At 44.8% G+C, this 27,187-nt stretch overlaps 1 protein-coding gene across 4 annotated transcripts in view; it reads left to right on the forward strand.

The window, feature by feature from the left end:
- Positions 1-23,353: 23,353 nt before the first annotated feature.
- The window catches only part of LOC109882549 (dynamin-2), a 69,782-nt gene continuing 65,948 nt past the window's right edge, over positions 23,354-27,187 (forward strand). For all 4 annotated transcript variants that reach the window (XM_031811165.1, XM_031811168.1, XM_031811169.1 and 1 more), the window contains exon 1: positions 23,354-23,839. In XM_031811165.1, the coding sequence (XP_031667025.1) occupies positions 23,679-23,839 (161 nt within the window). In that variant the 5' untranslated portion in view covers positions 23,354-23,678. The remainder of the gene's footprint in view (positions 23,840-27,187) is intronic.

The following is a 27,187-nucleotide window of genomic DNA, read 5'->3' on the forward strand; positions in this document are numbered from 1 at the left end:
CTCTCCTACCCCAGCAAAACACTCTCCTACCCCAGCCAAACCCTCTCCTACCCCAGCCAAGCCCTCTCCTACCCCAGCCAAACACTCTCCTAATCCGGACAACGCTGGGCCAATTGTGCACCGCCCTATGGGACTCCCGATCACGGCCGGTTGTGATACAGCCCGGGATGGAACCCGGGTCTGTAGTGAGCCCCCTAGCACTGCGATGCAGTGCCTTAGACCGCTGCTCCACTCGGGAGGTTTATTAAGACAGGGAGAGAAGAAGGATGAACTCATAGTGTGTTTTAATGATAGGAGAGAAGAAGAGAGGAGGATGAAGTCATAGTGTGTTTTAATGATAGGAGAGAGGAGGGTGAACTCATAGTGGGTTTTAATGATAGGAGAGAAGAAGAGAGGAGGATGAAGTCATAGTGTGTTTTAATGATAGGAGAGAAGACGAGAGGAGGGTGAACTCGTAGTGGGTTTTAATGATAGACGAGAGGAGGGTGAACTTAGTGTGTTTTAATGATAGAAGAGAGGAGGGTGAACTCAGTGTGTTTTAATGATAGGAGAGAAGAAGAGAGGAGGGTGAACTCGTAGTGGGTTTTAATGATAGACGAGAGGAGGGTGAACTTAGTGTGTTTTAATGATATGAGAGAAGAGAGGAGGGTGAACTCAGTGTGTTTTAATGATAGGAGAGGAGGGTGAACTCAGTGTGTTTTAATGATAGGAGAGAAGAGAGGAGGGTGAACTCAGTGTGTTTTAATGATAGGAGAGGAGGGTGAACTCAGTGTGTTTTAATGATAGAAGAGAGGAGGGTGAATTTAGGACTTGGTGTGTGTGAATGTTTGTGTGTGTGTGTGAATGTATGTGTGTGTGAATGTTTGTGTGTGTTTGCTGTGTGTGTGTGTGTGTCTAAAGACGTGCTCTGAAGGTTTAAGACAGGCTCCATCGACCTTAGAAGACTGTCTATATATAACCACCCTTTAAACACACACCATTCTAGACCTCTCTGACCCCCATCCCCCCTCCACATAACATCTGATCAGTGATCAGCTAACACTTTCTCTCCTCCTCCTCCTGTTCTTCTGCCTGAAGAAAATTCTCCCTTTCACATGGAGGGACTGTAGAGAGAGGACATGGAGAGACCCTGGACGATTTGTTCCTTGTAGCCCTGGTTTTCTCCTGTCGAGAGTGAGTGTGTGTGTGTGTTTGTTTGTTTGTTTTGGGCTGTAGTCTGAGAAGGCCACACGCGTCCTACGCACCGCAAACAGGCTACACAGCAGAAACACAACCCGCCCTAGCAACACCCAACACCCCTAGGCAACCCCTTCTCGGCAACCATCCAACTTCTTTTGGCAACCCCTCTAATTCAGGAGACACACTTGCTCTCTACACAAGACATTAACCCTGCACCCCCCTGCACACACACACACTGACACACACACCCACACCCACACAGACACACACACACACACTTACGTCCGTCTGCTTTATATGTGTGTGTGTGTGCGTGTGTGCGTGTGTGTGTGTGGGTGTGTGTGTGTGTGTCTGTGCGTGTGTGTCTGTGCGTGCGTGTGTGTGTGTGTCTGTGCGCGTGTGTGTGTGTGTCTGTATGTGCGTGTGTGTGTGTCTGTGCGCGTGTGTGTGTGTGTCTGTGCGTGCGTGCGTGCGTGTGTGTGTGTGTCTGTGCGCGTGTGTGTGTGTGTCTGTATGTGCGTGCGTGCGTGCGTGTGTGTGTCTGTGCGCGTGTGTCTGTGTGTGTGTGTGTCTGTGCGCGTGTGTGTGTGTGTGTCTGTATGTGTGTGCGTGTGTGTGTGTCTGTGCGCGTGTGTGTGTGTCTGTGCGCGTGTGTCTGTGTGTGTGTGTGTCTGTATGTGTGCGTGTGTGTGTGTGTGTGTCTGTGCGCGTGTGTCTGTATGTGTGTGCGTGTGTGTGTGTGTCTGTGCGCGTGTGTCTGTGTGTGTGTGTGTCTGTATGTGTGTGTGTGTGTGTGTGTGTGTGTGTGTGCGTGTGTGTGTGTTGCGGGGGCAGTTCAGGATGCAGTATGAGAGAGGGACAGCTGAGGAGCAGTCAGTAAGGGAGTATAGAATGGCTGAGCTCAGGGAAACTGGACACACCAGCGTTCTAACTCAGACACACACATACACAACGCACCAGAGGACTCAAGTCACATGACTTGGATTCCAGTCTGACTCTTTAGTCATAAAGTTTATGACTTGAGACTCGACTTGATGAAACATAAAATAACTGGAGACTTGACATGGACTTGCAGTCTCTACACTCTGGACTCGACCTCGACTTGAGACAGATGACTTCTCCGTGGATTACTCTCCACGCAGCCAGAGACAGTATCATACTTGCAAAAAAGTTGATTGGCTAGTGAAAAGCACACTCAACCCTCTGATTGGACCAGCAAACTGTCAATCAATACAGTTTGGGTGAGTTTGCACAGTGAGAAGGTTGTGGGGGGTTGTAGAAGTGAAACTGAAAGGGATGTATTTTCTTCCTATGTTAATAGGCTACATATGGCCCTGGGGTAGGAGAGTGTTTGGCATATGGCCTACTATTTCTATATTATATCTTTGCTCATTCGATCTGGTCACTAACATAAGCCTATGGCATTCTACCAAATCCTTATTAAAAAAACACATAATCTGTGCTTCAGAACCAAAAGAAAATGTGCGTCTTGACTGTTGACCAATGACCAGTCATCAGCATTGGCGGGCGCACATACCCAGATTAGTGACCAGAAAGCGCTTGTTTAATTTTCTCTGGTTTTGCCTGGCGAAAAACACAGTAGTTTAATAATGTATCCAGTATGTATAACGCACATATAAAGTACCGTTTAGCGATCTGCTACAGACACAACTCTGTCACAACAATAGGCTACCTGGTGATGTCACTCATCATCGGCATATTTCAGATAGTCCTAGTTTGGGAGGGTTATAATGGTAGAACTGGTAACATGGATGAACGTGTGACATATTCTGGGAAGGTAAAGGAAAATTCCACCCAAAAAAACAATATTTTGATATTTGATTCATTAGTTCATTGCTGACAAGCAAAACATTTTGGGACTGTCAGCAATCCAGTTTTCAAGATACGTAACTTTCAAAATGTCAGCTCAAAACGCAGGTGTAAAACGCAGTTTATTTCTGTATCTTGTCGTTTGAAAAGGCTTCACCATTTATGGCTGTAATGACAGGCTACATTTGCGCAGTGATTGTGCGGGGTCGCGTGTTTGAAAACCGCTGAGCTCGCGAACAGATGGCTAATTTGCTGTACAGCTATAGAAATGGGTGCAGCGCAAACGTCAAATTGAAGGGAGAGGTGACTGCCATAGAAGAATATGGAGCTCCAAAAATGGTTTGGTGATGAAGAATATGAACCGTTTACGTTGCAAGCTCCCCAGCAATGGAGCATCAAGCAACACTTACTAACATAGGGTCTATTGGTGTTTGTCTATGTCGAAATTGCTTTAAATATCATTGACTGAAGAAGCTTGGATTTGGAATTTGTTGAAATGAATTATTACATCATCAGAATGTGTTGTAGACACACAAAAAAGGGCTGTCTAGTTGCCTCAATAAATAAACAAAGATTTGTAATTGAATAAATCATTTTCTGTATTTAAAAAAAAAACATGACTTAAGTCTTGATAAAAAAAAAAACGTGTAAATCAACTCGATTTGCTCTTGCGACGCACAACATGGACTTGATCCGTTCTACTTGGGACTCGACTTGAGATCCGGACCATGTGACCTGAGACTTACTTGTGGCTCGAATAATAGTGACTTGGTCCCACCTCTGGCATGCAAACACACCAATTTCCTCCTTAAAATACACCCTCCCCACTCTTGTTAATTTAGTTATATGTGATATTTACTTTCTCTGTATCCAACATCTGGATGTAATAAATAATATTCTTGCCACAAGATCTCTGCAGCAGGTGAAACTCTAACCGTTAAGTGTCTGGGACCGGTATCTGGAATCTGGCGAGTCTGGAGGCAGCTCTGCATAGTGGTCAATAGCTGGCGCATCCACAACGTCATAAAATCTCATTTGAATCGTAACCACACTGCTAACCCTAATGCCTAAACTTAAATTAAGACCAAAAGCTCATTTTAGTTTTTATACATTTTTAAAACAGCCAATTTTGACTCTGCAGCTCTACTGGGCCCAATAAGAGTCACTAGAAAACACACAAAAAATGAATATTACCAATTGAAGACATCTATTGCAGGACAAATACATGAGTTTACATAGCTGTCCATAAATGGATGTTGCATTTGACTTTATGGGTTGGTTAGGGATGCTTCTAACCCATTGGTTCCTACTACTGATTAGCATTCCGTTAGGCTGTATGTTTACCTAACAACAAAACAGTCTGTCCCATTTCCAGTCATTACAATTAGCTTAATACCCCTTGATCTTCAAGATTAGGTCTTATTAAATATGGAAAAGTACATTAATCAAATTGTTTTACCTGAGTATAATCCGAAAAATAAGGACTAAATAGCCTACTCTGTTGTTTATGATTGTGTTGTCATGGAGAACTGATTGGGTTCCTTGCTTCCAGCTGAAAAATAAATGCTGCTCTCGGGAAATGACATGATTTGAGCACGACTGAAAAGTGCTTTTTTTGCATGTGAAAAATGTAATGCCATAGAAGCCTCTAGTTTAAGTTGTTTGTTAATGACACTTTGATATTGCGATAATTTGCAGCTGTTTAAGTCTATCAAAAGTGCACGAGTTTGAGCATGTGTCTGTTAGGGACTCTGAGCATGTGTCTGTTAGGCCTCTGAGCATGTGTCTGTTAGGCCTCTGAGCATGTGTCTGTTAGGCCTCTGAGCATGTGTCTGTTAAGGCCTTTGAGTATGTGTCTGTTATGGACTCTGAGCATGTGTCTGTTAAGGCCTCTGAGTATGTGTCTGTTAGGCCTCTGAGCATGTGTCTGTTAGGCCTCTGAGCATGTGTCTGTTAAGGCCTTTGAGTATGTGTCTGTTATGGACTCTGAGCATGTGTCTGTTAAGGCCTCTGAGTATGTGTCTGTTAGGCCTCTGAGCATGTGTCTGTTAAGGCCTCTGAGCATGTGTCTGTTAGGCCTCTGAGCATGTGTCTGTTAAGGCCTTTGAGCATGTGTCTGTTATGGACTCTGAGCATGTGTCTGTTAGGCCTCTGAGCATGTGTCTGTTAGGCCTCTGAGCATGTGTCTGTTAGGCCTCTGAGCATGTGTCTGTTATGGACTCTGAGCATGTGTCTGTTAGGCCTCTGAGCATGTGTCTGTTATGGCCTCTGAGCATGTGTCTGTTAGGCCTCTGAGCATGTGTCTGTTAAGGCCTTTGAGCATGTGTCTGTTATGGACTCTGAGCATGTGTCTGTTATGGACTCTGAGCATGTGTCTGTTAAGGCCTCTGAGCATGTGTCTGTTAGGCCTCTGAGCATGTGTCTGTTATGGCCTCTGAGCATGTGTCTGTTAGGCCTCTGAGCATGTGTCTGTTAGGCCTCTGAGCATGTGTCTGTTAAGGCCTCTGAGCATGTGTCTGTTAGGCCTCTGAGCATGTGTCTGTTAAGGCCTCTGAGCATGTGTCTGTTATGCCTCTGAGCATGTGTCTGTTAAGGACTCTGAGCATGTGTCTGTTAAGGCCTCTGAGCATGTGTCTGTTAAGGACTCTGAGTATGTGTCTGTTAGGCCTCTGAGCATGTGTCTGTTAAGGCCTCTGAGCATGTGTCTGTTATGGCCTCTGAGCATGTGTCTATTAGGCCTCTGAGCATGTGTCTGTTATGCCTCTGAGCATGTGTCTGTTATGCCTCTGAGCATGTGTCTGTTAGGCCTCTGAGCATGTGTCTGTTAAGGCCTCTGAGCATGTGTCTGTTAGGCCTCAGCATGTGTCTGTTATGGCCTCTGAGCATGTGTCTGTTAGGCCTCTGAGCATGTGTCTGTTATGTCTTTGAGTATGTGTCTGTTGTGCCTTTGAGTATGTGTCTGTTGTGTCTTTGAGCATGTGTCTGTTAAGGCCTCTGAGCATGTGTCTGTTAGGCCTCTGAGCATGTGTCTGTTAAGGCCTCTGAGCATGTGTCTGTTATGGCCTCTGAGCATGTGTCTGTTATGCCTCTGAGCATGTGTCTGTTAAGGACTCTGAGCATGTGTCTGTTAAGGCCTCTGAGCATGTGTCTGTTAAGGACTCTGAGTATGTGTCTGTTAGGCCTCTGAGCATGTGTCTGTTATGGCCTCTGAGCATGTGTCTATTAGGCCTCTGAGCATGTGTCTGTTATGCCTCTGAGCATGTGTCTGTTATGCCTCTGAGCATGTGTCTGTTAGGCCTCTGAGCATGTGTCTGTTAAGGCCTCTGAGCATGTGTCTGTTAGGCCTCAGCATGTGTCTGTTATGGCCTCTGAGCATGTGTCTGTTAGGCCTCTGAGCATGTGTCTGTTAGGCCTCTGAGCATGTGTCTGTTATGGCCTCTGAGCATGTGTCTGTTAGGCCTCTGAGCATGTGTCTGTTAGGCCTCTGAGCATGTGTCTGTTAGGCCTCTGAGCATGTGTCTGTTATGGCCTCTGAGCATGTGTCTGTTAGGCCTCTGAGCATGTGTCTGTTAGGCCTCTGAGCATGTGTCTGTTAAGGCCTCTGAGCATGTGTCTGTTATGGCCTCTGAGCATGTGTCTGTTAGGCCTCTGAGCATGTGTCTGTTAAGGCCTCTGAGCATGTGTCTGTTATGCCTCTGAGCATGTGTCTGTTAGGCCTAAAAGCCCCAATCTTGGTCTTCTTAAATGAAACTTGTATTTGACCGTAAGGAGCACAACACCACGGGGCAGTTTAGAATGGACCAACTTCCTCAAACTGTTATTCCACAGGCTGGGATCCGCACTATGCAGCTGTTGCAAGAACAGGTTGTATACTGCTGGCTGTCCACTGGGGATTGTTCATTAAAGCCGATTCTGTTGCAAAACGTTTCTTAAAACGGAAGCAAACGGAACAAAACGGAGGACCTACCTGAATGTGTCCAATACAAACAAAATGTTCTTCCGCTTGGTTCTTCAACGGTAAACGGTTACCCTAATGAATACACCCCCTGGTCGCAAAAACAATGCTTGATAGGGAGCTGCAACTTCCTGAATTCAACCTTTATTGGGTTAAAATAGGCATGCATTTGTGAACAGCCGTCCGCAACAACCACAATCCTGAAAGGGCAAATAGCTAAATGAGAGCGCAGCAGTGTGATTCACATCAATGCATTATGTAGCCTAGTAGGTAGCAATAACAAGTGCTATCCTTACGGTTGGCTACACCACTGCTGTTGTCCTTACGGTCGGCTACACCACAGCTGTCGTCCTTACGGTCGCTACACCACCGCTGTCGTCCTTACGGTCGGCTACACCACAGCTGTCGTCCTTACGGTCGCTACACCACCGCTGTCGTCCTTACGGTCGCTACACCACCGCTGTCGTCCTTACGGTCGGCTACACCACCGCTGTCGTCCTTACGGTCGGCTACACCACAGCTGTCGTCCTTACGGTCGCTACACCACCGCTGTCGTCGTTACGGTCGCCTACACCACAGCTGTCGTCCTTACGGTCGCAACACCAGCCCTGTCGTCCTTACGGTCGGCTACACCACCGCTGTCGTCCTTACGGTCGCTACACCACCGCTGTCGTCCTTACGGTCGCTACACCACCGCTGTCGTCCTTACGGTCGGCTACACCACCGCTGTCGTCCTTACGGTCGGCTACACCACCGCTGTCGTCCTTACGGTCGGCTAAACCACTGCTGTCGTCCTTACGGTCGGCTAAACCACTGCTGTCGTCCTCACGGTCGGCTACACCACTGCTGTCATCCTTACGGTCGGCTACACCACTGCTGTCGTCCTTACGGTCGGCTACACCACTGCTGTCTTCCTCACGGTCGCTACACCACTGCTGTCTTCCTTACGGTCGCTACACCACTGCTGTCGTCCTTAAGGTCGGCTACACCACTGCTGTCGTCCGTACGGTCGGCTACACCACTGCTGTCGTCCGTACGGTCGGCTACACCACTGCTGTTGTCCTTACGGTCGGCTACACCACTGCTGTCTTCCTTACGGTCGGCTACACCACTGCTGTCGTCCCTACGGTCGGCTACACCACTGCTGTGGTCCTTACTGTCGGCTAAACCACTGCTGTCGTCCTCACGGTCGGCTACACCACTGCTGTCGTCCTCACGGTCGGCTACACCACTGCTGTCGTCCTTACGGTCGGCTACACCACTGCTGTCGCCCTCACGGTCGGCTAAACCACTGCTGTCGTCCTTACGGTCGCTACACCACTGCTGTCGTCCTTCCGGTCGGCTAAACCACTGCTGTCGTCCTTACGGTCGGCTACACCACTGCTGTCGTCCTTACGGTCGGCTACACCACTGCTGTCGTCCTTACGGTCGGCTACACCACTGCTGTCGTCCTCACGGTCGGCTAAACCACTGCTGTCGTCCTCACGGTCGGCTAAACCACTGCTGTCGGCTTTACGGTCGGCTACACCACTGCTGTCGTCCTTACGGTCGGCTACACCACTGCTGTCGTCCTTACGGTCGGCTACACCACTGCTGTCGTCCTCACGGTCGGCTAAACCACTGCTGTCGTCCTTACGGTCGGCTACACCACTGCTGTCGTCCTTACGGTCGGCTACACCACTGCTGTCGTCCTTACGGTCGGCTACACCACTGCTGTCGTCCTCACGGTCGGCTAAACCACTGCTGTCGTCCTCACGGTCGGCTAAACCACTGCTGTCGTCCTTACGGTCGGCTACACCACTGCTGTCGTCCTTACGGTCGGCTACACCACTGCTGTCGTCCTTACGGTCGGCTACACCACTGCTGTCGTCCTCACGGTCGGCTAAACCACTGCTGTCGTCCTCACGGTCGGCTAAACCACTGCTGTCGTCCTTACGGTCGGCTACACCACTGCTGTCGTCCTTACGGTCGGCTACACCACTGCTGTCGTCCTTACGGTCGGCTACACCACTGCTGTCGTCCTTACGGTCGGCTACACCACTGCTGTCGTCCTTACGGTCGGCTACACCACTGCTGTCGTCCTTACGGTCGGCTACACCACTGCTGTCGTCCTCACGGTCGGCTACACCACTGCTGTCGTCCTTACGGTCGGCTAAACCACTGCTGTCGTCCTCACGGTCGGCTACACCACTGCTGTCGTCCTTACGGTCGGCTACACCACTGCTGTCGTCCTTACGGTCGGCTACACCACTGCTGTCTTCCTCACGGTCGCTACACCACTGCTGTCGTCCTTAAGGTCAGCTACACCACTGCTGTCGTCCGTACGGTCGGCTACACCACTGCTGTCGTCCGTACGGTCGGCTACACCACTGCTGTTGTCCTTACGGTCGGCTACACCACTGCTGTCTTCCTTACGGTCGGCTACACCACTGCTGTCGTCCTCACGGTCGGCTACACCACTGCTGTCGTCCTCACGGTCGGCTACACCACTGCTGTCGTCCTTACGGTCGGCTACACCACTGCTGTCGTCCTCACGGTCGGCTAAACCACTGCTGTCGTCCTTACGGTCGCTACACCACTGCTGTCGTCCTCACGGTCGGCTAAACCACTGCTGTCGTCCTCACGGTCGCTACACCACTGCTGTCGTCCTCACGGTCGGCTAAACCACTGCTGTCGTCCTCACGGTCGGCTACACCACTGCTGTCGTCCTCACGGTCGGCTACACCACTGCTGTCGTCCTCACGGTCGGCTAAACCACTGCTGTCGTCCTTACGGTCGGCTACACCACTGCTGTCGTCCTTACGGTCGGCTACACCACTGCTGTCGTCCCTACGGTCGGCTACACCACTGCTGTGGTCCTTACTGTCGGCTAAACCACTGCTGTCGTCCTCACGGTCGGCTACACCACTGCTGTCGTCCTCACGGTCGGCTACACCACTGCTGTCGTCCTCACGGTCGGCTACACCACCGCTGTCGTCCTTACGGTCGGCTACACCACTGCTGTCGTCCTTACGGTCGGCTACACCACCGCTGTCGTCCTTACGGTCGGCTACATCACTGCTGTCGTCGTTACGGTCGGCTACACCACCGCTGTGGCCCAAACAACACAGAGTTACACATGGAATAAACAAACGTACAGTCAATAACACAATAGAAAAGTCTATATACAGTGTCTGCAAATATAGTAAGATTAGGGAGGTAAAGGCAATAAAATAGGTCATAGTGGCGAAATAATTACAATTTAGAAATTAAACACTGGAGTGATAGATGAGCAGAAGATGAATGTGCAAGTAGAGATACTGGGGTGCAAAGGAGAATGGGGATGAGGCTATTTACAGATGGGCTATGGGCTATGGGCTATGTATAGGTGCAATGATCAGTAAGCTGCTCTGACAGCTGATGCTTAAAGTTAGAGAGGGAGATATAAGTCTCCAGATTCAGTGATTTTTGCTATTTGTTCCAGTCATTGGCAGCAGAGAACTGGAAGGAAAGACGGCCAAAGAAGGTGTTGGCTTTGGGCGTGACCAGTGAAATATACCTGCTGGAGCGTGTGCTACGGGTGGGTGCTGCTATGGTGACCAGTGAGCTGACATAAGGCGGGGCTTTACCTAGCAAAGACTTATAGATGACCTGAGCCAGTGGTGACGAATATGAAGCGAGGGCCAGGCAACGAGAGCATACAGGTCGCAGTAGTGGGTAGTATATAGTCAGTATTACGAGGGTATATTTGGCAGTATGAGTGAAGGATGCTTTGTTGTGAAACAGGAAGCCGATTCATGTTCCATTACTGGACATTCAGAGGCAGGTTCCCAGACACAGATTACGCCTAAATTCATCCTTGACTAAAAAAAACGTTGTCAATGGAGATTGTCCATTGAGTTGTTCTCAGTCCAGGACTTGGCTGAATCTGTGAAACCGCCGGGAAACCGCCGACAGACCTGAATCTGGGAAACCGCCGACAGACCCTTCATGGGATGGAGGGAGATCGCCCTCCAGTGGCAGAAGGACTCTGTTGCTCTTCTCTCTTGTTCATCAGTTTGACAATCAAAACATTAAAACATACAACGTGTCCAGCCAGACATGGGAGGAGACGTGGGTGTATTGCAACTAGGAGGAGCAGGACATGTACCACTAGCATAACACCTAACTCTCCCTTAGTTCAGCATAAGGAGAGCAGAGCAAACCAAAGGGGATATCAGTAGGGGGTTTAGCATCTAAATCTTGGTGGGGCAAACTAAAAAAAAAAGGTTTATGATGCATGCCAGCAAAGCCCCACTACACAATACTACATTACATAACACAGCACTACAGTACACAGCACAGCACAACAAAATACATTACATGTATTATAATGGAGACAAATGGCCTACATAAAGCTGTCCCAACAGCAGAGCTTTATTTTCAGCACCATGGAGTGAATACTTACCACCACTACACCTGGTTATCAGAGGAGCCTTGTTTTCAGCACCGTGGAGTGAATCCTTACCACCACTACACCTGGTTATCAGAGGAGCCTTGTTTTCAGCACCGTGGAGTGAATCCTTACCACCACTACACCTGGTTATCAGAGGAGCCTTGTTTTCAGCACCTTGGAGTGAATCCTTACCACCACTACACCTGGTTATCAGAGGAGCCTTGTTTTCAGCACCGTGGAGTGAATCCTTACCACCACTACACCTGGTTATCAGAGGAGCCTTGTTTTCAGCACCGTGGAGTGAATCCTTACCACCACTACACCTGGTTATCAGAGGAGCCTTGTTTTCAGCACCGTGGAGTGAATCCTTACCACCACTACACCTGGTTATCAGAGGAGCCTTGTTTTCAGCACCGTGGAGTGAATCCTTACCACCACTACACCTGGATATCAGAGGAGCCTTGTTTTCAGCACCATGGAGTGAATCCTTACCACCTCTACACCTGGATATCAGAGGAGCCTTGTTTTCAGCACCGTGGAGTGAATCCTTACCACCACTACACCTGGTTATCAGAGGAGCCTTGTTTTCAGCACCATGGAGTGAATCCTTACCACCACTACACCTGGTTATCAGAGGAGCCTTGTCTGGCAGGGAAACAGTTCTTTCAACCTCATTTACTGCCTTTAGAGAAAAAGCTGATATGGCTGACTTGCTTAAACAAATGTGGTTTCTACTGACAATTAAGATGTACAAACTATTGCATAAGCAAACGATGAGTGGATAAGAAGCAATCCGTAATTTCGATTAAGGCATTAATAAGCGAGCTAGGACAGACGTAGTCATAACTATTTGTTCATCTCTTTTGAAATGTACAGCGACAGAATTCAGAACATGGGCTGCTCTTACAGTGTTCTCCCTGTACACCAAGTCAGAACCGTAGGATAAATAAATAAAAGGGAGCATATAAGCAGATAATGAAATATTATATGATGGCATTTCTCTAAGGCATTAGGCTACATGTGCAACACCAAGTCAGAACAGAAGGCTATGTTATGAGGGGGAAAGGGACCAAAATATTAGGGTGAGGCACATGGGCTACTAACAGCTTACTACACTACATACAATTAGTATTACTTTCTTAGCTACAGTATACATATCTCCCTGGCATATTACATCATTTATGCAGCAGCATACAATACATGTTTGTACTCACCTTGTTGTGCTGTGCTCACTTGAACAGGAAGGTGGTGCGGCATTCCTTCTTGGCGGAAAATTTCGTCATCAAACTTTGTCATCAAAGTCTGGCGTTCTCTGGATTTATGGTGCTTTCAAGACAACTGGGAACTCAGAAAAAAACAGGTCGTATCAATGCTCTTCCGGTCTGAGCTCTAGAAAGAGGCCCAAGTTCCTGACTTGGAATTCTGAGTTGGATGACCTTTCAAAACTTATTTTTCCAGTCAGAGCTCATTTTTTTTCCAGAGTTCTCAGTTTTCTTGAACTCTCTGAAGTCTGTGATTTCCCAGTTCCGAGTTTCCAGTTGTTTTGAACGTGGCAGAAGTCATGTTGGATTGACAGCGTGACCAATGTATTCAACCTTTTCTGGCCCATGGTGTTGCATGTGAATGTTTATCCTTTTAAGCTTGGAAAAGAGAACCTTAAACCCAGACTGGGACCACACACCCTCTGACCACACACCCTCTGACCACACACCCTCTGACCACACACCCTCTCCACTGAATAGCCGGCTGGTTATTGCTTTGTAACACTTGCAGTCAGCCACTGATTCCTTCCAAACTACTCATTGTTGAATTGGAGATTTCCAACTTGTTGTGCAATGTTTATGTCCTATGGCTGATGAGCACCTAAACGTTTGATCAGTCATTTCTCTTCATATGGGGCGGCAGGGTAGCCTAGTGGTTAGAGCGTTGGACTAGTAACCGGAAGCTGACAAGGCATCCTTCACTCATGCTGCCAAACATACCCTTGTAAAACTGACCATCCTACCAATCCTCGACTTTGGCGATGTCATTTACAAAATAGCCTCCAATACCCTACTCAACAAATTGGATGCAGTCTATCACAGTGCAATCCGTTTTATCACCAAAGCCCCATATACTACCCACCATTGCGACCTGTACGCTCTCGTTGGCTGGCCCTCGCTTCATACTCGTCGCCAAACCCACTGGCTCCATGTCATCTACAAGACCCTGCTAGGTAAAGTCCCCCCTTATCTCAGCTCGCTGGTCACCATAGCATCTCCCACCTGTAGCACACGCTCCAGCAGGTATATCTCTCTAGTCACCCCCAAAACCAATTCTTTCTTTGGCCGCCTCTCCTTCCAGTTCTCTGCTGCCAATGACTGGAACGAACTACAAAAATCTCTGAAACTGGAAACACTTATCTCCCTCACTAGCTTTAAGCACCAACTGTCAGAGCAGCTCACAGATTACTGCACCTGTACATAGCCCACCTATAATTTAGCCCAAACAACTACCTCTTTCCCAACTGTATTTAATTTTAATTAATTAATTTATTTTGCTCCTTTGAACCCCATTATTTTTTATTTCTACTTTGCACATTCTTCCATTGCAAAACTACCATTCCAGTATTTTACTTGCTATATTGTATTTACTTTGCCATCATGGCCTTTTTTGCCTTTACCTCCCTTCTCACCTCATTTGCTCACATTGTATATAGACTTGTTTATACTGCATTATTGACTGTATGTTTGTTTTTACTCCATGTGTAACTCTGTGTCGTTTTATCTGTCGAACTGCTTTGCTTTATCTTGGCCAGGTCGCAATTGTAAATGAGAACTTGTTCTCAACTTGCCTACCTGGTTAAATAAAGGTGTTCTCAACTAGCCTACCTGGTTAAATAAAGGTGTTCTCAACTTGCCTACCTGGTTAAATAAAGGTGTTCTCAACTTGCCTACCTGGTTAAATAAAGGTGTTCTCAACTTGCCTACCTGGTTAAATAAAGGTGTTCTCAACTAGCCTACCTGGTTAAATAAAGGTGTTCTCAACTTGCCTACCTGGTTAAATAAAGGTGTTCTCAACTAGCCTACCTGGTTAAATAAAGGTGTTCTCAACTAGCCTACCTGGTTAAATAAAGGTGTTCTCAACTTGCCTACCTGGTTAAATAAAGGTGTTCTCAACTAGCCTACCTGGTTAAATAAAGGTGTTCTCAACTTGCCTACCTGGTTAAATAAAGGTGTTCTCAACTTGCCTACCTGGTTAAATAAAGGTGTTCTCAACTAGCCTACCTGGTTAAATAAAGGTGTTCTCAACTTGCCTACCTGGTTAAATAAAGGTGTTCTCAACTAGCCTACCTGGTTAAATAAAGGTGTTCTCAACTAGCCTACCTGGTTAAATAAAGGTAAAATAAAATAATAAATAAAAGGTACAAATCTGTCGTTCTGCCCCTGAACAGGCAGTTAACCCACTGTTCCTAGGCCGTCATTGCAAATAAGAATTTGTTCTTAACTGACTTGCCTAGTTAAATAAAGGTAAATAAATAAAATGACAAACATTGAAAAGGATTTTCCTGTAGATTTTCAACTTGATTCATGATGATGACTGCTTGTCTAACTTGCTCGCTAGGATTTTGAAAGTACGATGTTGATACAATCAGTCCAATCAAAGCTACGGTAGAGATTTTATCTGTGGCCAATGACCTTGAGCCTTCTTGGATGGGCACTTCTAATGTAAATCTATGGCAGCACCCAAGGGGGTTTGAACATTCTCTCTCCCTGTAGATTTTGCAGTGATGTAGTGTCCCTGTGAGTGGCAGAGAACTGAGCCAATCACAGCGTAATTAGAGAACATTACCCTACGCTCTATATTTCCCTCTGTCTCTGAAACTAATACAATACGGATGCAATAATGCCGTCTCTCTGTATATGTGTAGTGGGAAACTAATACAATACTGATGTAATAATGCCGTCTCTCTGTATATGTGTAGTGGGAAACTAATACAATACTGATGCAATAATGCCGTCTCTCTGTATATGTGTAGTGGGAAACTAATACAATACTGATGTAATAATGGAGTCTCTCTGTATATGTGTAGTGGGAAACTAATACAATACTGATGCAATAATGCCGTCTCTCTGTATATGTGTAGTGGGAAACTAATACAATACTGATGTAATAATGGAGTCTCTCTGTATATGTGTAGTGGGAAACTAATACAATACTGATGTAATAATGGAGTCTCTCTGTATATGTGTAGTGGGAAACTAATACAATACTGATGTAATAATGGAGTCTCTCTGTATATGTGTAGTGGGAAACTAATACAATACTGATGTAATAATGCCGTCTCTCTGTATATGTGTAGTGGGAAACTAATACAATACTGATGTAATAATGGAGTCTCTCTGTATATGTGTAGTGGGAAACTAATACAATACTGATGTAATAATGGAGTCTCTCTGTATATGTGTAGTGGGAAACTAATACAATACTGATGCAATAATGCCGTCTCTCTGTATATGTGTAGTGGGAAACTAATACAATACTGATGTAATAATGGAGTCTCTCTGTATATGTGTAGTGGGAAACTAATACAATACTGATGTAATAATGGAGTCTCTCTGTATATGTGTAGTGGGAAACTAATACAATACTGATGTAATAATGGAGTCTCTCTGTATATGTGTAGTGGGAAACTAATACAATACTGATGTAATAATGCCGTCTCTCTGTATATGTGTAGTGGGAAACTAATACAATACTGATGTAATAATGGAGTCTCTCTGTATATGTGTAGTGGGAAACTAATACAATACTGATGCAATAATGGAGTCTCTCTGTATATGTGTAGTGGGAAACTAATACAATACTGATGCAATAATGGAGTCTCTTTGTATTTGGTAAACTACCGGGTTACTACACAGTTGGTCATCTCTCGTGAACAGGCACCTCACACAACTGGCATCATATCTTAACGTCTGTCAACACACTGGGGGATGCGACAACTAACCTGTCAACACACTGGGGGATGCGACAACTAACCTGTCAACACACTGGGGGATGCGACAACTAACCTGTCAACACACTGGGGGATGCGACAACTAACCTGTCAACACACTGGGGGATGCGACAACTAACCTGTCAACACACTGGGGGATGCGACAACTAACCTGTCAACACACTGGGGGATGCGACAACTAACCTGTCAACACACTGGGGGATGCGACAACTAACCTGTCAACACACTGGGGGATGCGACAACTAACCAGGAACTTTGTTCCGTGTGTGTAGAATTTTCAGCACTTATTATTATTTTTATTTTGGGGGGAAAAATTACATATTATTTTTTGAATAATTACAGCTGTTAGTATGTTTCGTATTTTGGAACATGACAGAGACATGCCTTTAACCAGAGAGGAAGAGGAGGAGACATTTGGACCAAAGACTTACCTTCAACATGCAAACACACTCCACATTCTAGTATATTTTCTAGCACGTCTCCCCCATAACATAATCAAGCATCTGACGCAGTACGCCTATACCAATATGTTTGGACAATAACACTCTGCCCACATGACAGAACCAGAAATATTACATTTCAGCCTGGTAGACTATAGTTGTGTCAAAACCAATTCGTTGTGAGAAGAAGGCAAGGAGAGAGGAATTCGGGAAATTAAATGTAGTGCCTCTGTCAGTGTGTTTCTGTCATCTGATCTGTAGAGGGCGCTCTATCTCTGATTCCAGTATGAGATGTAGGAACAGAGATGTGATTGGTTAATAGAGACCTATGGCAGAGGGCTATTTAAGGCGGCCAGACGTTTAAAATAATAATGATAAAGGTTAATTGCAGGGGGGCTGGACATTCTCCACCTGCCATTATACTGTAGAAACTGTATGAAAAAGCAACACACAACTATCCAATAAAACACTTTTCTTAGTATTACATGTTGTTAAAAGTAACCAGGAAAGAAGTGGAGGCTCAACCAACGTGAGTCAAGGTGCAACCAAAACATTTGATCATCATTGGAAAGGAAAAAAACACAAGACTCTCCTCCCAATGTTATTTTTGTTTTAGTGAAAAACGATCAATAGCTTCTTAAAAGGTAATTAGGTTTAAAATCATCTGAAAAACGAAGCATCTCAATAAATAACACAAAGATATGTCCAATCAGGTAATGGAACAAAGATATGTCCAATCAGGTAATGGAACAAAGATATGTCCAATCAGGTAATGGAACAAAGATATGTCCAATCAGGTAATGGAACAAAGATATGTCCAATCAGGTAATGGAACAAAGATATGTCCAATCAGGTAATAACACAAAGATATGTCCAATCAGGTAATGTCACAAAGATATGTCCAATCAGGTAATGTCACAAAGATATGTCCAATCAGGTAATGTCACAAAGATATGTCCAATCAGGTAATGGAACAAAGATATGTCCAATCAGGTAATAGAACAAAGATATGTCCAATCAGGTAATGGAACAAAGATAAGTCCAATCAGGTAATAACACAAAGATATGTCCAATCAGGTAATGCCTCAAAGATATGTCCAATCAGGCAATGCCTCAAAGATATGTCCAATCAGGTAATGGAACAAAGATATGTCCAATCAGGTAATAACACAAAGATATGTCCAATCAGGTAATGCCACAAAGATATGTCCAATCGGGTAATGCCCCAAAGATATGTCCAATCAGGTAATGCCACAAAGATATGTCCAATCAGGTAATGCCACAAAGATATGTCCAATCAGGTAATGCCCCAAAGATATGTCCAATCAGGTAATGCCACAAAGATATGTCCAATCAGGTAATGACACAAAGATATGTCAAATCAGGTAATGCCACAAAGATATGTCCAATCAGGTAATGCCAAATTCCAGTCTGAAGGATGCTTTGAAGTCAATTCCCTCAGTCATCAGGCGTTGTTTGTCTCACTCCCTTCTAACGAGTCTTTGTGAGTCATAGGGAGGGGAACATAAGGCAGGACGTGTTCCTTAGAGTCGTTTCTTTCAGCAATGGGGTCATAATATTGTGTAGCTTGAACACTACCATTGAAACACTAATTCACATGAAGAAGAAAGAATCAACATGCCACATGGGCGTTAGAAGCGCCTGAAAACAGCTAGAAAACACACCATAGACACCATGGTGTTTGTCATTTTGACACTGAAAGGCAGATTTTGGCGGGGATTTTTTTGCAGGTCTTTAATTCATGTTCAGAATTGATCAAAGGGCCGGTGTAAATTACTAAATTACTACCAGTATAACAGCCCTGACTTATGGTGTGTGATGTAGAAAAAAACATTCCTGATTACTACAGGTTGGGTCTTGCCTGCTGCAGTCCTCTCTCTCTCTCTCTCTCTCTCTTCTTTCCCTGCCACTCTCTCCATCTGTCTCCCTCTCTCTCCCTCTCTCTCTCTCTCTCTTCTTCCCCTGCCACTCTCTGTTCTTTCTTGTTCTCTCAGAGACAATACCAAGTCAAACTGACACCACAACACAGAGAAACTTCTGCCACTAGACAAGTAAGAATCTTCCTTTCATAAACACTATTATATAGACACTATATATACAAAAGTATGTGGACACCCCTTCAAATGAGTGGATTCGGCTATTTCAGCCACACCCGTTGCTGTCTGTGTATAAAATCGAGCACACATCCATTCAATCACCATAGACAAATATTGTCAGTAGAATGGCCTTACTGAAGAGCTCAGTGACTTTCAACGTGGCACCATCAGAGGATGACACCTTTCCAACAAGACGGTTTGTCCATTTTCTGCCCTGCTAGAGCTGCCCAGGTCAACCGTAGGTACTGTTTTTGTGAAGGGGAAATGTCTAGGAGCAACAACGGCTCAGCCGTCGTGGTAGACCACACAATCTCACAGAACGGGACCGCAGAGTGCTGAAGAGCACACTTGTCTGTCCTCGGTTGCAACACTCACTAGCGAGTTCCAAACTTCCTCTGGAAGCAACGTCAGCACAAGAACTGTTCGTCGGGAGCATCATGAAATGGGTTTCCATGGTTGAGCAGCTGCACACAAGCCTAAGATCACCATGCGCAATGCCACGCGTCGGCTGGAGTGGTGTAAAGCTCTCCGCCATTGGACTCTGTAGTTGTGTAAGCTCGTTCTCTGGAGTGATGAATCACGCTTCACCATCTGGCAGTCCGACAGAAGAATCTGGGTTTGGCGGATGCTAAGTTATAGCAGTAAAGGAGGGTCCAACTCCATATTTATTTCAATAAATCAACTGTATTTATAAAGCCCTTTTTACACCAGCCGATGTCACAAAGTGCTGTACAGAAACCCAGCCTGAAACCCCAAACAGAAAGCAATGAGCAATGCAGATGTAGAAGCACTGCGGCTAGGAAAAACTCCCTAGAAATGCAGGAACCTAGGAAGAAACCAAGAACCTGGCTGTATCGGGTGGAGGTTGTAACAGAACATGGCCAAGATGTTCAAATGTTCATAGATAATAATATGATTACAATGAGATATAGGCCTAGATGAGCCTGGCCCTTGGTGTGTCCACATACTTGGTGTCTGGACTGCTCTGGGCATCTTTACACTGCTCACCACAATAGTGAAGTCACTCGTATACCTGCTCTGCCCCTCATCGACCCTCCTAAACCCCAGAAAGGCCTGTCCTCCTCCCAGAGTAGGAGTGTTTCTGGACTGGCCAGCTGGCAGTCTGTCCCTCTACGAGGTCTACTCTGACACAATGACTCCCTTGTACACATTCCAGACCACATTCACTGAGCCCCTCTACCCAGGGTTTAGGGTTTGGAATGAGGGCTCTTCAGTGTCCCTGAGCCAGGTAGAGTAGTCTCCTTTGTCCTGAAGGAACACCTGGGTCTCCATGGAAACACAGTCACACTCCTGTTCTAACTCAACCATGTGACATGATGGGGTGTTGTTGACAGTGATCTTGACTTCAGATATGGACATTGTAACAGATAAATGTTGTTGACAGAGATCATGACATCAGATATGGACATTGTAACAGATAAATGTTGTTGACAGAGATCATAACTTCAGATATGGACATCACGAGTTCATAAATAGACACTATGCAGAAATGTCCTGGTTGCTAAAATTCTATTATAAACTGGGTGGTTCGAGCCATGAATGCTGATTGGTTGACAGCCATGGTACATCAGACCGTATATCACGGGTATGATAAAAACATGTATTTTTACTGCTTTAATTACATTGGTAATCAGTTTATAATAGCAATAAGGCACCTCGGGGTTTGTGATATTTGGCCAATATACCACGGCTAAGGACTGTATCCAGGCACTCCGCACTGCGTCGTGCATAAGAACAGCCCTTGGCCATGCTATATTGGTCATACACCACACCTCCTCTGGCCTTATTGCTTAAACAGTTCACCTACTTTCAGTTTATGTGATAAAACAAGCAAGTATAGTGCAGAGAATCATTGTACCATCTAAACTGCTGTGAAATATATTTTCCACAACCAAACATATTGTATATTTAGCTGTTTGAAGCTGCTGTACAAAACCCAAAGTAACAGATGCAAAAACAAAACTCTAAGAAAGGGAAGCATAGAAATAGTGCACATAGAACAGATCTACCGCGTCTTAAGACTTGCTTTCGATGAGAACAACAGATCTATATGTAACGGCTGTCGTAGGTGGAAGAAGGTGAGGACCAAGGTGCAGCGTGGTACGTGTTCACGCTTTTAATAAAGGAACTGAACACTGATAAACAAAACGCAGAGCACAACCGAAACAATTCTGTCTGGTGCAGACACAAAAACAGAAAGCAAACACCCACAATCAAAATGGGGGAAAACAGGCTACCTAAGTATGATTCTCAATCAGAGACAACGAACGACACCTGCCTCTGATTGAGAACCATACTAGGCCAAACACATAGAAATATAACATAGAAAAAAAGAACATAGACTCCCCACCCCAACTCACGCCCTGACCAACCTAACACAAAGACATAAAAAAGGAACTAAGGTCAGAACGTGACATTTAACTCACATTTCTATATGAATTTAGTCCGGTCGCCCCCAAAAAGTTACATACTGCAGAAACAAAACTTAAGATAGTGAAAGACAAAACTCGAAGAAAGGGAAGCATAGAAATAGTGCACATAGAACAGATCTACCTCATCTTAGACTTGCTTTCGATGAGAACGACAGATCTATAACTCACATTTCTATATGAATTTAGTCCGGTCGCCCCCAAAAAGTTACATAATGCAACTTTAATGATTATATTCTTGTGCCTGTGTTTTATGTTCTGTGCTGTAGGCCAACCTGGTCTCAGAGCAGGTCATATTATTCTGTAAGTAAATCCAAGACTTTCCATGTTACATTTGGTGTGGTTACATAATACAGATCGTTATTTTAAGAGAAAAATGAAAGGAGGGTAATTGGTCAGGGTGGATAGGTGGGTGTATAAGGCGAACATTTAGCAACTCCAAGGTTGCGAGTTCGAATTTCATCACGGCCAACTTTAGCTTTTCAACTACTTACTACTTTTTTTATAGCTACTTTGCAACTACTTAGCATGTTAGCTAACCCTTCCCCCTAACCCTAACCCTAACCTTAACCCTTATAGCTAACCCTTCCCCTAACCTTAACCCTTCCCCTAACCCAGATGTACATACAGAATAATACGAAATGCTCTGAGACCAGGTTGTGTAGGCTGCTATAAAATACCTTAAACTTTGAATACAAGACATTGTATTTTTGTAAAGAAAGTGGTTGATCAAATCTATGGTTTGTAAATATTACTCTGTGTGTTAAATAATCCCATTGTGGTCGTGGAGAGATTCCTGTACCTGTTCTGTTAGAGGGTTGTACCGTAAAAAGCCTTTACCTTTGAATAGGAGACAATATGTTGCTAAATCAGTGATTGACTTTATATCAATGCTGGATATCAATGCTGTATATCAATGCCGGATATCAATGATTTATATCAATGCTGGATATCAATGCTGGATATCAATGCTGTATATCAATGATTTATATCAATGCTGGATATCAATGCTGGATATCAATGCTGTATATCAATGATTTATATCAATGCTGGATATCAATGCTGTATATCAATGCTGGATATCAATGATTTATATCAATGCTGGATATCAATGCTGTATATCAATGCCGGATATCAATGATTTATATCAATGATTTATATCAATGCTGTATATCAATGATTTATATCAATGCTGGATATCAATGCTGGATATCAATGCTGTATATCAATGATTTATATCAATGCTGGATATCAATGCTGGATATCAATGCCGGATATCAATGATTTATATCAATGATTTATATCAATGCTGTATATCAATGATTTATATCAATGCTGGATATCAATGCTGGATATCAATGCTGTATATCAATGATTTATATCAATGCTGGATATCAATGCTGGATATCAATGCTGTATATCAATGATTTATATCAATGCTGTATAGCGATACTGTATAGTAAGCTACTGTATCAATAGATCTAGTTATTCACATATTTTTGTGATTGAACAAGCATTTCGCTGCACTCGCAATAACATCTGCTAACCATGTGTATGTGACCAATAACATGTGATTGTTTTGCATCTTGCTCTAAACACAACACTCCTGTTTATGTCTGATTATCTCAAGAGAAGTGAAGCTTTGACACGATCTGGTGTGTGTTTCATCTATTCAGCTCTTTCAGATCAGTGTAGTTGAATTAAGGTCAAATAAAAGGAGACAATGAGAGGATGCAAAGTCGAGAAAGACGCTTTAAACTTTTGAGAAGGGGCGGGGAGAAGGGTATTTGATTGACACCCTTTGCGGCCAATAGCAGGACATTGCCGGGTCCACGGAGGCGTGTCTAACGTCCATTTTTTTCTCAACGCACGAAAACCAATTATACAGTAGGCTCCTCCTATACGTTGACAGACACTGTGATGACCAATGAGAAGAGGTGTAAGTGGATGACAGGCGGAGCCACGGTCTGGAGCAGAGTCTGCGTGTCGCCTGACCGGATGATGACTGACTGAAGTTTTATCACTGTTGTTTTCTATTCCGTCTTTTCTATTCATTTAAATAGCGCGTCACTGTAGCCCTGTTATTTAGAATCTAGTTACTGAGCCGAACTCAAATCTGACAACAATCACGTTTTAACAGTCGACTTGACTTTTACGCTTTTTCCGTGAAAGGAAACTCCAGTTCGCAAGTGAGAGAGCGCAAAGATCCGACCCAATTCTCTCTCGGAGTCTTGTCTCTCTCTCCCTGTCTCTCCGAGAATCCTGAGTTGAGTCCGCCGGAGAGAAGAGCAGCAGCCATGGGGAACCGGGGTATGGAAGACCTTATTCCCCTCATCAACAAGCTCCAGGACGCCTTCAGCTGCATCGGCCAGAGCTGCAACCTGGACCTGCCGCAAATCGCCGTGGTCGGAGGGCAGAGCGCCGGGAAAAGCTCCGTTCTGGAGAATTTCGTTGGAAGGTGAGTAGTAATGGTTAGCTCTGGTCCTTGGCGTTACTACGCGTTCATACATTTATGAGTGAAAGAGGGAACGCGCACTAACGCTCTGGACCAGAGCTGGGTAACGGGTTGAGTATAGAAATACTATACACATAGATAGTCAATCTATATAAAGTGAAGGGTTGGATGCTGGCGGAGCTTTGGGTCTTTTTACATAAAGTTTGTAGTGCAAGTTATATGCTATATATACCGTCCCTTGCATGGCGTAAAAGTAGCCAACGAAGCAACATCGGGTCTACGAGTTGTCACGTCTTTTTTCCGGTTCTGATGAGCGGGTTTATTCACGAATAACGTTTACGCACTTTGCGCAACTAGCTGTCAAAATAAAGGGTTAAAAGGCGTGGGGGTTTGAGAAAGGAGGGAGGAGACTGAAAGAGTGTCTCTCTCTCTCTCTCTCTCTCTCTCTCTCTCACACACACACACACACACACACACACACACACACACGCACACACACACACACAGCAATCAGCTCATAGACCCACAGTATGTCTGTCTGTTATATTGACTCTATCCTATCGAACTTTAACATGAATCCTGTGTGTGTGTGTGGTGTGTGTGTTTCTGTTTGTGTGCCAGTGTGTGTGTGTGTGTAGACTGGTGTTGTAGTTTATAGCCTGACATTATATAATATTCAATAGATTGGTCTGTATAATTTGGTCTGTGTCGTGTGTTAGCTTCATAGAGAGGTAGAGAGAGACGTCCCAAATTGAACCTTATTCACCACATAGTGTATTACTTATAAAGGGAATAGGGTCCATAGTGCACTACTTATAAAGGGTATAGGGTCCATAGTGCACTACTTATAAAGGGAATAGGGTCCATAGTGCACTACTTTACTTATAAAGGGAATAGGGCCCATAGTGTATTACTTAGTGCACTACTTATAAAGGGAATAGGGTTCATAGTGTAGTACTTAGTGCACTATAAAGGGAATAGTGTCTGTAGTCTATTACTTTGTATGAAAGATAACACATTTTCTGTCCCTCTCATGCCCCATCCATATTTACAGACTCCTGTGTGTGTGTGTGTGTGTGTGTGTGTCTCAGAGAGATAGACAGTAGGGGCATTGATGGGGTGGCTGGGTGGTGAGGTCATTATTGATGTCATAAGCTGTGATGTCATATGTCATCTCTGGTGGACGGTGGTGTGTGTGTGTGTGTGGTGGCTGCAGTAAGTCTAGGGGTCAACCTTATGTAGTAGTGCACTACACCCTATTTGCCCTAGTCAATAGTAGTGCACTACACCCTATTTGCCCTAGTCAATAGTAGTGCACTACACCCTATTTGCCCTAGTCAATAGTAGTGCACTACACCCTATTTGCCCTAGTCAATAGTAGTGCACTACACCCTATTTGCCCTAGTCAATAGTAGTGCACTACACCCTATTTGCCCTAGTCAATAGTAGTGCACTACATAGGGAATAGGGTTCCATTTGGGATGTAGGGTGATCACTTCCTTCCTCCCTGTCTGCTTGGTCAGAGCTAAACAGTTAGGAAGAAGTGATGTGTGTATGTATTGTATGTACAGCGTGTGTGTGTGTGTCTGTGTGTGTGGGGGGGAGACCACTGATAATCTCCCTCGATCTGGGGCTCCATGCAAGATCTCACCCTATGGGGTCAAAATGATCACAAGAACAGTGAGCAAAAATCCCAGAACCACGCGGGGGGACCTAGTGACTGACCTGCAGAGAGCTGGGACCAAAGTAACAAAGCCTACCATCAGCAACACACTACGCCGCCAAGGACTCAAATCCTGCAGTGCCAGACGTGTCCCCCTGCTTAAGCCAGTACATGTCCAGGCCCATCTGAAGTTTGCTAGAGAGCATTTGGATGATCCAGAAGAAGATTGGGAGAATGTCATATGGTCAGATGAAACCAAAATATAACTTTTTGGTAAAAACTCAACTCGTCGTGTTTGGAGGACAAAGAATGCTGAGTTGCATACAAAGAACACCATACCTACTGTGAAGCATGGGGGTGGAAATATCATGCTTTGGGGCTGTTTTTCTGCAAATGGACCAGGACGACTGATCCGTGTAAAGGAAAGAATGAATGGGGCCATGTATCGTGAGATTTTGAGTGAAAAGCTCCTTCCATCAGCAAGGGCATTGAATATGAAACGTGGCTGGGTCTTTCAGCATGACAATGATCCCAAACACACCGCCCGGGCAATGAAGGAGTGGCTTCGTAAGAAGCATTTCAAGGTCCTGGAGTGGCCTAGCCAGTCCCCAGATCTCAACCCCATAGAACATCTTTAGAGGGAGTTGAAAGTCCGTGTTGCCCAGCAACAGCCCCAAAACATCACTGCTCTAGAGGGGATCTGTATGGAGGAATGGGCCAAAATTCCAGCAACAGTGTGTGAAAACCTTGTGAAGACTTACAGAAAACGTTTGACCTCTGTCATTGCCAACAAAGGGTATATAACAACATATTGAGATAAACTTTTGTTATTGACCAAATACTTATTTTCCACCATAATTTGCTAATTAATTAATAAAAAATTCTACAATGTGATTTTCTGGATTTTTTTTCTCATTTTGTCTGTCATAGTTGAAGTGTAACTATGATGAAAATTACAGGCCTCTCTCATCTTTTTAAGTGGGAGAACTTGCACAATTGGTGGCTGACTAAATACTTTTTTTGTCCCACATCATATATATAAAATGGGGAATTGATAGACTCTAACGATCAGATGCAAATTCACACAATGAAGTTATGAAGTTGTGCCCAAATTGGCAGGAGAGAGTGCTGCAGAGAGAAGTACATTGTACATCTGGGCACTGCATGGTCAATTTGACTTCTGCATTGGGCCATACAGCATGTACGGTGATACGGCTTCAGGAGAAGTCAGGGCAGTTATGCTTCTTGCGCTTCGCAGAGCAGTGCAGAGCTGTTGTCAAGGAAGTGTGTTTGTGTTTTCTTCCCGGATGTAACAGCCCCCACCTACCATTTTTTTTAAATATTTAAATTTTATTTCACCTTTTTATTTAACCAGGTAGGCAAGTTGAGAACAAGTTCTCATTTACAACTGCGACCTGGCCAAGATAAAGAAAAGCAGTTCAACACATATAACAACACAGAGTTACACATGGAGTAAACAAACATACAGTCAATAATACAGAAGAATAAAAAGTATATATACAGTGTGTGCAAATGAGGTAAGATTAGGGAGGTAAAGGCAATTAAATAGGCCATAGTGGCGAGGTAATTACGATATAGCAATTAAACACTGGAGTAATAGATGTGCAGAAGATGAATGTGCAAGTAGAGATACTGGGGTGCAAAGGAGCAAAATGAATAAATGAATA

The sequence above is a fragment of the Oncorhynchus kisutch genome, unplaced genomic scaffold, assembly GCF_002021735.2.
Source record: "Oncorhynchus kisutch isolate 150728-3 unplaced genomic scaffold, Okis_V2 Okis01b-Okis20b_hom, whole genome shotgun sequence".
Classification (NCBI taxonomy): domain Eukaryota; kingdom Metazoa; phylum Chordata; class Actinopteri; order Salmoniformes; family Salmonidae; genus Oncorhynchus; species Oncorhynchus kisutch.